The 11,647-nt window shown below is 46.0% G+C and overlaps 1 protein-coding gene across 1 annotated transcript; it reads right to left on the bottom strand.

The window, feature by feature from the left end:
• Positions 1-809: 809 nt before the first annotated feature.
• On the bottom strand, positions 810-9,731 carry LOC109742510 (uncharacterized). Its single transcript, XM_073507956.1, has 3 exons — positions 6,498-9,731; positions 3,300-5,501; positions 810-2,144 (listed from the first exon to the last, which is right to left on the bottom strand). Exon 1 carries the CDS (start codon positions 9,693-9,695, stop codon positions 7,245-7,247), a length of 2,451 nt encoding a protein of 816 aa, XP_073364057.1. The 5' UTR covers positions 9,696-9,731; the 3' UTR covers positions 810-2,144; positions 3,300-5,501; positions 6,498-7,244.
• Between the last annotated feature and the right edge of the window lie 1,916 nt (positions 9,732-11,647).

Here is an 11,647-nt window from a genome sequence, read left to right as displayed (position 1 = left end):
TAGCCTCGGGAGAAACCCTAGATCCTATGACCGGGCGATGGCGACACCTCGTCGTTGTTTTCCCTTTTAGGGGCTTCGTCTTTGGAGCTGAGCATCTGGAAGTGGGACCAGCGGGTGACAACTTTGTTGACATTGAGGCTTATGTGGCAACGATGATGGGGCGAGTGATGTCGGAGGCACGACAATGGTTGAGGTAGTCGATTCTTCTTCGACGTGTCAACGAGATTACCTCGGGATGTTTTGTTGCGGTGAAGTCGGACCTGTGGCGGTGGGCCCCTGTGGCAACGATGACAGGCAAGCGGTGGTCTGTTCGGTGATCTTCAACGACGCCAATCTTGCATAGTTTATTTTTCGAAGCTCTCCTTCAGAGTCGGAGCTGCGTTGCCATCGGCGCGGGTGGATGCGTTTTTGGCACGGGTCTTCTCGTGTTTCTACACTGCCTCTATGGTGAGGATTGGTTTGACTTCGCCTTCGGCGAAGTCGGAGTCGCTTGCTCGAAGTTTAGGGAAGGCGATGACGCCTGTTGGTGAGAAGTGATGACGATGACATCGATGTGCGATCTTGACGAGGCCCTCTATGTTGAGTTATGTGTGGGGTATTATATGAGTGCCGCTCAGCAGTTTGTGCCTGTCTTCGTCCGGTTTTTTATTAATTAACTGGGTTATTCTCTTCTACTTAATTAATAGACAAGGCAAATCCGTTTCAAAAAAAAGCTGGCAATAAGAATATTAGATGGCGGCTGCTAGGCGTCAGCCGGCTGATCTTCCGAAAAGATCAGCCGCCTGGCCAGCCGTTGATTTGCGTAAATAGAATTTGATTTGGGCCGCTTGATTCCCTGGTAGTATCACACTATCATTTCCATCCACACCGTACCCCCATGTCTCTTTGCAGCGTTTCCAGCCACCAACACAACATCACTGCTGTCCCAACACCACGGGCGTAATTCCTTAAGGAACTGGTGATGCCCCGACAGCTCAGGCGATGCTCCTCCATAGCGTCGGCGGTGCTTCGGCAATGCTTCGATGACCTGGCAATGCTCCAGCGCAGCACGGATGATGCTCCGGCAATGCTCCGTCCGTCGGCCGACGAAGCTCCACTAGAGCACCGATGATGTTTCGGCGGCCTAGCGATACTCTGACGACCAGAGAAGCTCCAGTGCGGTACCGATGATGTTTCGTCGGCCTGACGATGCTCCGTCGCAGCACCGGCGATGCTCTGGCAATGTCCAATGGCCCGTGAAGCTCCACTGGAGCACCGATGATGTTTCGGGGCCTGGCGTTGCTCCGATGACCCAAGAAGCTCCACTGCAGCACCGATGATGTTTCGACGGCCTGACGATGCTCCGTCGCAACACCGGCGATGCTCCGGCAATGCTCCGACGACCCGATAAGCTCCACCGCAGCACCGATGATGTTTCAGCAGCTCGACGATGCTCCGTCGCAACACCGGCAATGCTCTGACAACTCGATAAGCTCCACCGCAGCACCGATGATGTTTCAGCAGCTCGACGATGCTCCGTCACAGCACCGACAATGCTCTGACAACCCGAGAAAGCTCCACAGCAGCACCGATGATGTTTCAGCAGCTCAACGATGCTCCGTCGCAGCACCGGCAATGCTCTGACAACCCGAGAAGCTCCACTGCAGCACCGATGACGTTTCGGTGGCTCGACGATGCTCCGTCGCAGCACCGGAGATGCTCTGACAACCCGAGAAGCTCCACTGCAGCACTGATAATGTTTTGGCGGCCCGACGATGCTTCGGTGACCTATCGAAAGCTCCATCGCAGCACTGGTAATGCTCCATTTGCTGCACCGCTGATGCTCCGACGGCTAGGCGATGCTTCAAGTCTCTGGCCCAGCCGCTCACCACTCAGTGCCATAGCAACCAGCAATAAACTGGCCCACCGCGTGTCCCCTTCGCAGCACCAGTCGCAACGTCCGCGGCCAGTTCACAACAGCCACTCCACGGCCCCTCGCAGGATGGTCGATGCCCGCCGCAACGGTCGCCTGACGCAGCCCTGGCTAGCAGCAGTCACTTAAGACCGCCCTTGATTTTTCTGAGCAATTGTATAGAAGCGGCTTGTTGAAAACTATGTTGATAATCATCCATCAGTAGAATCTTCATCATCACATTGCTGAGGCTCTGCAAGGAGAAAACGTTATGAACTATGCAACAGCAGCAGTAGACCAACTAGATAAAAAACCACAGTATCTCTAAATTGGCCACTACTTGATGAAACAACATTGCTAAAATGTCACTGCATCTACATTATGCATGTTATGTTACAAATAAAACAAAAAAACACAACACTCCGGATATAAACCCCCACTGCATGCATGTCATCCATTAGCCACTGTCCATTGACAGCAAAACAAATATGCAGCTGCTGCTAAGAAAATACACATTGCCTAGCAGCAAACATACAAGAGAAGTAAGCCTGCTGGTGAAACAAAGGTACTAATGAATCATTATCACATTATCTAGCACACCATGCTTGTAATCGGAAGCCTCATTTTTGCCAAAAGGAGTCCTAGAAAATGAACAAAAACCACTAGAGTCTGTTCTGCAATGAAACACCGTTCCCCAAGTTGCATAGAATCAGACCCATGACTAGAAAAAAGAAAAGAAAATAAGTTGCATAGAATCAGACCCATAACTAGAAAAAAGAAAACAAAATGCAGATCCCAATCTGAAGAACGAACATTCCTGCTGCTGCGTACAACTGCTGCTCTGAAAATGAACAAAAAAACCACTAGTCTGTGCTGCAATGAAGCACCACTCCTAGTCTGGAGAACAACATTCTTGTTGCTGCTCTGAACATTAACAAAGAAACACTAGTATGTGCATCCCAGTCTGGAGAACAAATATTCTTGCTGCTGCTCTGAAAATGAACAAAGAAACACTAATCTGTGTTGAAATGAAGCACCTCCATCAGTCTGGAGATTAACATTTTTGTTGTTGCTCTGAAAATGAACACAACATTCCTGCAGCTGTGAAACCCCAGATCACACCCCCTGCCGCAGGGGATTGCTGCGCTGGCTGTGGATTCCTTATCTGAAACGAATCAAATCCGCCACACACGCATGATCTATGCAGCACCGCCCCCCCCCCCCCCCCCCTCCGGCCTAATCGGCCCTGATCTAAACGGTCCCGACGAGCCCCTCCGCCCTACAATCGCCGCGCCATCAGGTCCCCCTCCGCCCCAAGAGGGCCGCTCGTCGAGCCCCCGCATGTCTACCCCTAATTTTGAACCGATACCTTACCATTTCAGCTCGATTTGGGGCGGGTGTGAAATACCTGTGCGGCAGAGCGTCGGTCGATGCTCTGTCGTCACCACGCCTCCACTTCCCTGTCGTCGCCATGGCTTTGCTGCTCCAGATGCTCGCCGACGCGTCGCCTCTCGCATCAGCTGCTGCTAGATCTGACGCCTCTGCTTTCTTGTTCGTGAGACACCGCGTGGTTGCGGCGTGGTCGAACCAACGAGATTGTGTCCATGATGCGAGAGAGAGACGCCAGCGCCGCACAATCAAACTTGATCGGACGGCTCGCGGGGAGGTTTGCAATAGACAAAAATCAGTCGGTCTAAGTAAAGAGTTTTCCATATTAGATTGGGTGCATATGCTTCCAGCACCAACTATGTTTTTTTCATGGGGTATGCACGCGGCGTGTAAAGGTGCAACAGGCTTTGTATGATCATACTAGTGTAGCATAAGTCTTTGTAGCCCCAGATGAGGCAGGGGAACCCTTGCTGAATCATACTCTTACAAGCTGAATCCGTGGTATTCAAAAGCAAGGTATCAAACTTCGGGGGCCATAGATCTGGGCCTGTTACTGCCAATCTCTCCGTGCCGCCTCGTGTTTGTGCACATGTCCAAGAGCTATGATGCTTTAGGTCAATAGATAAAAAACAAAATCCAAAAAAATAAAAGTTAAACTGAAACAAGCCATATAAAAAACCATCAGTGCTTCATGGCATTTGGTTGCAGAAAAGGGTAAAATATGGTGTGTCCGCAACACTGTTTTAGCTGGTATACATTCCTGAATTCCTCCTATCCCTGACAGCTATAGTCGTCAAATTTACATAAACCGATATCATAATTGTGAAAGATAGATAATATTCGGACAGGAAGTGAAGGTTTTGAAGATATCATAAATGCTTATGTGGGTTCAGTAGGCAAATCATACCATGCTAGTTCGCTAAAATGATTCCGCAATCCCCTTGGGCTCGAGAAGTAAAGGCGTCCCTGGAAATAAAAGAAAAACAGGAAGTCTGAACTAATTAGAAATGAACTCACCTGAATTGGTAGTTTGCATGTGTTGATACGAATACCAATGGACTTGCTCTCCCAAAATATTTGCAACTCTCAACAAACACCAGACAGTTCTAAAATTGCATATCTATGACCTGATAGTCTTAGTGACAAAACTGAAATATAAGATGGAAAAGGGTCGATAACCCGCTTGGCAAAAAAACAAATTCATCTAGCAGTGTCACCAGAATTCACGGAACATATGCCCATCAACCATTTGCCATGAAAGCGATTGCTCTCGCTTCACAATATAGATGCATCACAAGTACGAAGAACGCACTGATCATGCTAAGTTACAATAAGTTAATTCTACAATTGGTCCCTGCACGGAGCTCACTAAGTCTTGAAAGTATTACTTGGATAACATTCCTGACTTGCAATAAACTCACTGACCATCATCCAAGGAAGCTAACCATTATATTAGAACTGGTGCTAAAAAGAGTTTTGAGAAAGACCAGCAAGAGAGGGGAGAACAGTGCCCAGAGTACCCAGAACTGAAACTTGTAAGGATGGAAATAAAGAGACGATAACTGACTTTAGCTTCTACATTATGCAAATCTGGCAGAAGAAGGATTATAGATGAACAAGAGAAGTTTCGTACAGCTATTTGCTCAGTATACAGAGCACTCTTGCCCTTGATGGTGAAGCAATTCGTAACTCCGATCAGCCAACTGGGTCCTGGCTTTTGAGAATCACATCCAACCTCATGCACCTTTATGTAACAGACACAATGAGGTGCAACAAGCAAAACAGCAGTAAAAAGGGTGGAGGTTCAGTCTTGGCTTACAGTTACATCACACTATCCAAATCCGAGCAAAAGAAAATTGTGGAATGGGACTCAGAATTGCGATTGAGACTAGCTAGTACATGACCATCTGGAAGTAAACTGTTGCATCACGATTCTTCCTCGGTACGGCATTGCTAGATCTATATCATATCATCACTTCTGTAGCCAACCACATCAAAAACCATTTATCTCTGCTAGTAATTGGCTATTTTAGTAAGACGGAAAAAATATCACTTACATGGTGGAGAAGATATAGGCAGCTAAGCAGAGAGAGAAAAGAGACGGGTTGACCGTTGGAGCACACCAGCACCATCCTGGCCCGCAAAAAGGCAAGGAGGAGGTTGTCGGCGAAGGAAGGCCGGCACTCGCCACCCTTGCCCAACGCGGCGGCAACATGTCCACCTGCAACAGCAATACAAATCAAGAAAAGATAAAAGATACTTCCAATGTGAATCAATTTAACAAAATAAATAAAGCTCAGCCATAAAAAAGTTGACTGTTACGATATTGCACCATGTTGCTTGGATGGACTTGGCAACAACCAATAACTAGCTACTACATTTAAAGTTCGCTTAGATATATTGCTTGATTGACTCTGTTGAGGAACAAAAGTAGCAACTTGACTTTTCTGGCTCTCAGAAGATCTCCCATATTTATTTATTTATTTATCATCTTATAAAAGAACTCCTTTTAGTCTTAGTAGCAGCCTGGATATATTTCCCCCTTTTTAGGTTAGGTTAGAACTTGGCAGAAGACACAAGATCAATAATTGTTGCTTCAATGGAAATTTGGTGTCCTGGAGAGGAAGAAATGGAGCATTCCCTTACAAAAAGGAAGCAATTTGGGGCTAGCGTAGATCAGTGCGTGATACCATCATCACCTGAAGCTTTATACAGCTACCTTCTTCACAATGGTACAGTAATTTCATTCTTACAGAATACTAGAATAGGAACAGAACATGGGTCGATGTTATCTTTTCTTTTCCCATACATGTAACTGTCTGCTTAAGTTCTTAGAAACGTAAAAATCTGTTCATATAGACATAAAGGAACAAATAAAAAAATACTAAACCCCTTATAACGCAACAGGATGACCCTCTGAATCTGTAGCAAACAAAGCATGGAACAAGAGAAACCTGCTATCATGTTTCTTCTGCAACCATTCCTATGCAAACGATGTCAAATTACTACAGCTTTCATAAAGCTTTACAGGTAAACATTGCCAAGAGAAACACCAAATAACTGCATAGAAACATTTTTTGCATAGCCATGGACATAATTAAATGATGCACTGAACTACACATCAAATTCTGCTATGAAATGGCCAAAGCCAAACTTATACAAAGGTTTGCTTACCCAAAGACATAATTAAGTTCAGCTTGTGTTAAGGTTTGCTTACCCAAAAACCGTGGGGGCTTATTTATTATCAACTTTTCATCGATGAGCTTGTACTGAAGTTTCTGCACAAGTTTTACAACAAATTGGATATTACTCTGTGAAGCTTGTTTGCAGGTACTACCCAAACTTTGCCCCCCATGCCTCTAGGCTAGTTGGTTCCTTCTCATGTAGAGATGTTTTCAAGCTTGCAGTTTAGTTGATATCTTCAGCCTCTTGCTCCATTTTCAAAGGCGACGCATCTCTTTTTTTTGGAGGGTTGCTGGGCTGGGGATCCTGTTTAGCTCTGTTCTTTCGACCCCTCTTGCTTTGCACATTCTCCTCTGATCTTGTGCACACCCACTGCTTGTTTTAAAATAAAAAATCACCATCGGGGCCTTCCTTACAGTTTTCGGTTAAAAAATTCATTTCACAAAAGATTGTATTTGTATTCATTGCGCTTCTTCTGGAAAGAACACATGTCGATACCTTCCCTGTTCACAAGCAAAAACCATTATTCCAAAAATTGCAACCATTTGAATTAGATAACTCAGTCCACCTTTCGTTGTCCCACAAAGATTAGAAGATTCACAGATACTTCACATTCTAGCAATTTCAACACACAAGAAGATGCAGTCAATGAAAGAATGAAGGACCTACTTTCCACAAGCAGGTAACTTGCATTTCTTATACCAACACAAGGGTCTGATGGCAAGCAACAAATCAACTGTACCTTCTGAGCAGTTAAGATCATAAACAATGTATCAAGTACTCAACTGTGGTTCACTCCACTGAAAAAATGATATTTTGCAGGGAGCAAGAGTATGTGCTCCTGGTATTTGCCTCCCCTTGAGAAGAGGGACATCAGCAATGAAGTAGTTGAAGCTTCAAGCAAAATAATCTTCCCATCAACTTTAGACATATATTTTCCGGCCTTGACTATCTCCCCTTTTTCCAATAACATTCTGATGATATAATTTAAAAAATGAGAGCTAGGAGCACAACCACTCTTCTCCATTGATGAGAACATACTGTCAGCTTCTTCCACTGCTCCTTCTTTTAGAAGATTATCTATCATTACTCTGTAAGTAGAAGCATTAGGCACCAGCCGGCTGGCTGGTAATGCAGCAAACAAATCATGAGCTTCTTCTCTTCTTTGAACATTGTATAATGCATTGATGATGGTATTGAGTGTTGTGATATTGAACTTCACATTCACTGCACGTAATTTCCGGAATAGGACGATCGCTTCATCCATGCAATTATTTCTACAAAGTCCTCCAAGAATTATATTATATGTAGAAATGCTCACCATTACTCCACTTTCGATCATCTCATGGAACATTTTCTTTGCAGCAGCAGTTCTCCCAGCATTAAATAACCCATCCAGTATGGTGTTATAGGAAACAGTGTCAGGTTTAATTCTCTTATGCAACATTTCTCTGAATAGTGTAACACCATCGTCGAGCCTTCCAGTCTTACAATAGCCACTAATAAGTGAGCTATAAGTAACAACATCAGGCTCAATGCCAACTGATACCATGGCATCAAGTACCTTGAATGCTTTCTCCATCTCGCCAACTAAGCAATATCCGACCATCAGCATATTAAATGTTATAACATCAGGTTTCACACCTATGTCTGTAACCAAGTCAAAGATATCATGTGCATTCATAATCCTTCCTTCGTTGCATAGACTGCCCATTATTGAACTGAAGAATGCAATGTTTGGACGAGCAATACCTTTATTCATCATTTCAGAAATCAACACCTTCGCTTTCACCAAATCACCATGTGTACATAAGCCCTGAACTAGGGAGTGATAAACAACTATGTTCGGTTGTACTCCCGTACCAATCATCTCACTGAACTTATTCATTGCATCAGCCAGCCTACCCATTCTGCAAAGTGAAGCTATCACAATTGAATAGGTGACTACATTTGGATTGACTCCTTGTCCTGGCATTTCAGTAAATATGAGCATAGCTTCGTCCATCATTCCTCGTTGAGCATATGCATCAATTAATATGTTGAAAACTTGGCAGTTGGCTACAATACCGTTGCCTACCATTGAATTAAAGAGTTTCATCATATCAGCAAAGCTTCCTTCATTGGCATACCCATGAAGAAGAGTAGTGTAGGAGACGATATCAGGCTTGTGGCCCCTTGCAGCCATGGAAAAGAAAATTTCTGCAGCTTCTTTGCTTTTTCCATGCTTGCAAAGGGAGGCCATGAACGAGTTCCAAGTGACAATATTTGGTATAAGGCCCCTGCTTGTCATTTCTCTTAACATTTTAGTCGCCTCTTTCCAGCGGCCCAAAGTGGAATATCCATGGATCATGCTAGTATATGTCACCGTATCCGGCTGAACACTGTTATCAACCATCTGCCGAAGGAACAACTCTGCCTTGTCCATTGCTCCAGCCTTGCACAGTGCATCGATAATCGAGCTATACGTCACCACATCAGGCACAACCCCTTGCCGCATCATTTCATGGAATAGATTGCATGCCTTGCCTACTTCACCTTCCTTAAAGAAGCCATAGATGACCGTGTTATAAGCCACCACGTCGGGGGAACAACCATCTCCTTTTGCCATCACATGGAGCAGGTTGAGCGCTTGCTGGCTCCTTCCCTCTTTGCATAAGCTCTTCAGAACTATGTTATATGAGAACTCATCAGGCACACAGCCGAGCACAGACATCCTATGAAGCAGCACGTTTACTGCTTCATCTGTCCGTTTCGCGCAGCAGAGGCACATGAGGACGGTGTTGGCGACGACCTCATTTGTTTTGAGGCTGGTCCTTAGGAGGCGGCCGAAGTAGGCAAGCCCTAGGTCCGGACGACGCACGCGGCAGCAGCAGTTCATCAGAATGTTGTAGGTGCGGACTGTGGGCAGCGCCACCCGCCGGCCGGCTTCTTCTCGCCATACGCGGTTGAAGAGCGTGAGGGCAAGGGAGGGGCCGTCTCTGCAGACTTCGGTGTCTGGCGCACGGGCACGGGTGAGGGCGGCAAGGAAGCCGTTCAGGGCTTGCTCGGGGACCGGAGTGGACTGCTGTAGCAATTGGTCGAACAGGTGGTGTGCGTCTTCCGGGCTGAGCGTCCCGGCGCGGACGCGCTCTGTGGCAGCGGTAAAGGCGGCGTGCGGAGACCAGGAGGGTGAGGGCGGCGAGGTGGGAGTGAAGGAGGAGGAGCGGTGGCGGAGGAGGTGGAGGCTGGACATCGGCGAGCGGCGGGGGAGGCGGGACGGGACTGGACTGGTCAGCCGTTTGGAGGAGGATCCGGTATTGCTTTGCTTGTGGAGGTATACCACTCTCTTTTTTTAATCACAAATACATATTCCCTCCTCCGTCCCAAAATAGTGGTCCTAGTAACTTGTAATAAATCGCCCGGCCGATGTTTAGACCGTCGCCTCGACGATCATTGGATGCCCGAGCTGATAGCCGTCCGATGTAGCGTCCACGCCCCAAATGCCCACTCGTTACATCCCGCGATAAACGCTCTGTTGCAGAAACAAGACCGCATGCCCACTCGTACTTCCCGCAACAAACGTTCTGTTGCAGAAAACAAGACCGCATGCCCACTCCTTATTTCCGGCAACAAACGCTCTGTTGCAGAAACAACATACTCTTGCTCCCGGCTCCGACAGAGCTGCACCCCGCGCGGCGCCGCCGCCATCAAAAGACACTTATTTTGGGGGCAGAGGGAGTATTATTTTTGAATATTAACATAATTGTACTGCATTTTTTTAAAGATCATATCTATTATAAAGATATCGAATATTATATCGAGGTATATGGACCACCGAATGACCATTGTCGCTGCCAGAGCAAGTCGTTGCCGCTTCCATACCGGAGCTGGCTTGACCTTATCAATGAAAGTCTGAAAGTCTATGCACGTGCCCCTAAGGACCAGGACCCCGGACTTGCAGGCGTCATTGTTGAATCCTTAAATCGATCTAAAGAACCTAACGAGGTATGCTAACCTCGTCGGAGGAGGAGCTGGTAGGAATCTACAGCGAAGCCCCATCTAATTCATCCCAGTGGACGAACTTGAGGACGATCGGAGCCTGAAAGATTGACTCGGAAAAGAAGCGTCATTATCCCCCGATCACTATCCCTGTGAGAAACTAAATCCTAGCTATCTACTAATCGGAGCCGAGACAGCAAGAATCCCCTCCTCGCCACCAGTCGCAGGAGCGGCAAGCGAAGGAGAGGTGAATCCCTCAACAGAGGAGATCGAGGGAAGGAAGGCTTTCCCTAGTCACCTTGCAAGATTGGAAAGAAGAATCCCATGGGTGTACTGCATAACATCGATCACCAATTTTACTGAATATGCCTATAAAAACTAAGAACATTACTATTGTAGAAATACTTTCCCGCAGCTCAAAATTTTTTTGAGGCAAATCTATATGTACGATTTCAAATTTAAAATGTAAAAAATTGAAATGATATTTGTAGTTTAGATCTAAGATTTTTGACTAAAGGTGCAAAGCTTCACTTATTTGTTATGTCAATGGAGTACGATTAATTGAAGAATCATATGTCATTATCTACAAGAAAATGAGAAGACAACTATGGTTTTCTTGCACGTGTCGCCGGCTGCCGGTTCACCTCGCCTCTGGCTGGCGCCGGCGAGGTGCGGGAAACCTAGTTTTGAGGGTTGGACTTGTTGTTTGGGTCCCTTTAGTTTTGGCTAGGGCTTATTTTAGGTGGCAAGGCAATGTCATTGTTGGCAGCGTGGAATAAGGTCTCCTCAACATGTTCTCGGTCCTATCCGCAAAAAAAACATTTTCTCATTCCGGTGAAGCTATTTGACGCCCACAAAGGGCTTGTCGTGATTTGGTTAGGGCCAGATATGGGTCCATGACTTGTCTTGGTTTCATGTAGGTGGTCTCGACAGCATTGCTTAACAGTGTGGATAGCGATGGTTCGTGTTTCGATTTGCTGTTTCCTTCTTCATTCGATGAAGCTTGATCAACATAAGCTTCACCAAGAAGCTAGTGAGGCAAGAGTTCTGTCTCGTGAGATCTAGGATGATTTTCCGATGCGAACTATCTGACCCCGAACACAAATACTCCCTGGTGAACAATAAAATTGAAAGGAAAAAAATTAAAAATATCTGAATTTTTTTTGGCAAACTTTGACAAAGGTTTTGTGTGTTTGTAAAAAATCA

The sequence above is a fragment of the Aegilops tauschii genome, chromosome 1 (genome assembly GCF_002575655.3).
Source record: "Aegilops tauschii subsp. strangulata cultivar AL8/78 chromosome 1, Aet v6.0, whole genome shotgun sequence".
NCBI classification, from domain to species: Eukaryota; Viridiplantae; Streptophyta; class Magnoliopsida; order Poales; family Poaceae; genus Aegilops; species Aegilops tauschii.
Note: the sequence above shows the minus strand (reverse complement) of the source record. Positions and strands in the feature narration are given on the sequence as shown.

Coding starts and splice junctions, on each gene's coding strand:
- LOC109742510 (XM_073507956.1), bottom strand. CDS start 9,695: ATGTCCAGCCTCCACCTCCTCCGCCACCGCTCCTCCTCCTTCACTCCC.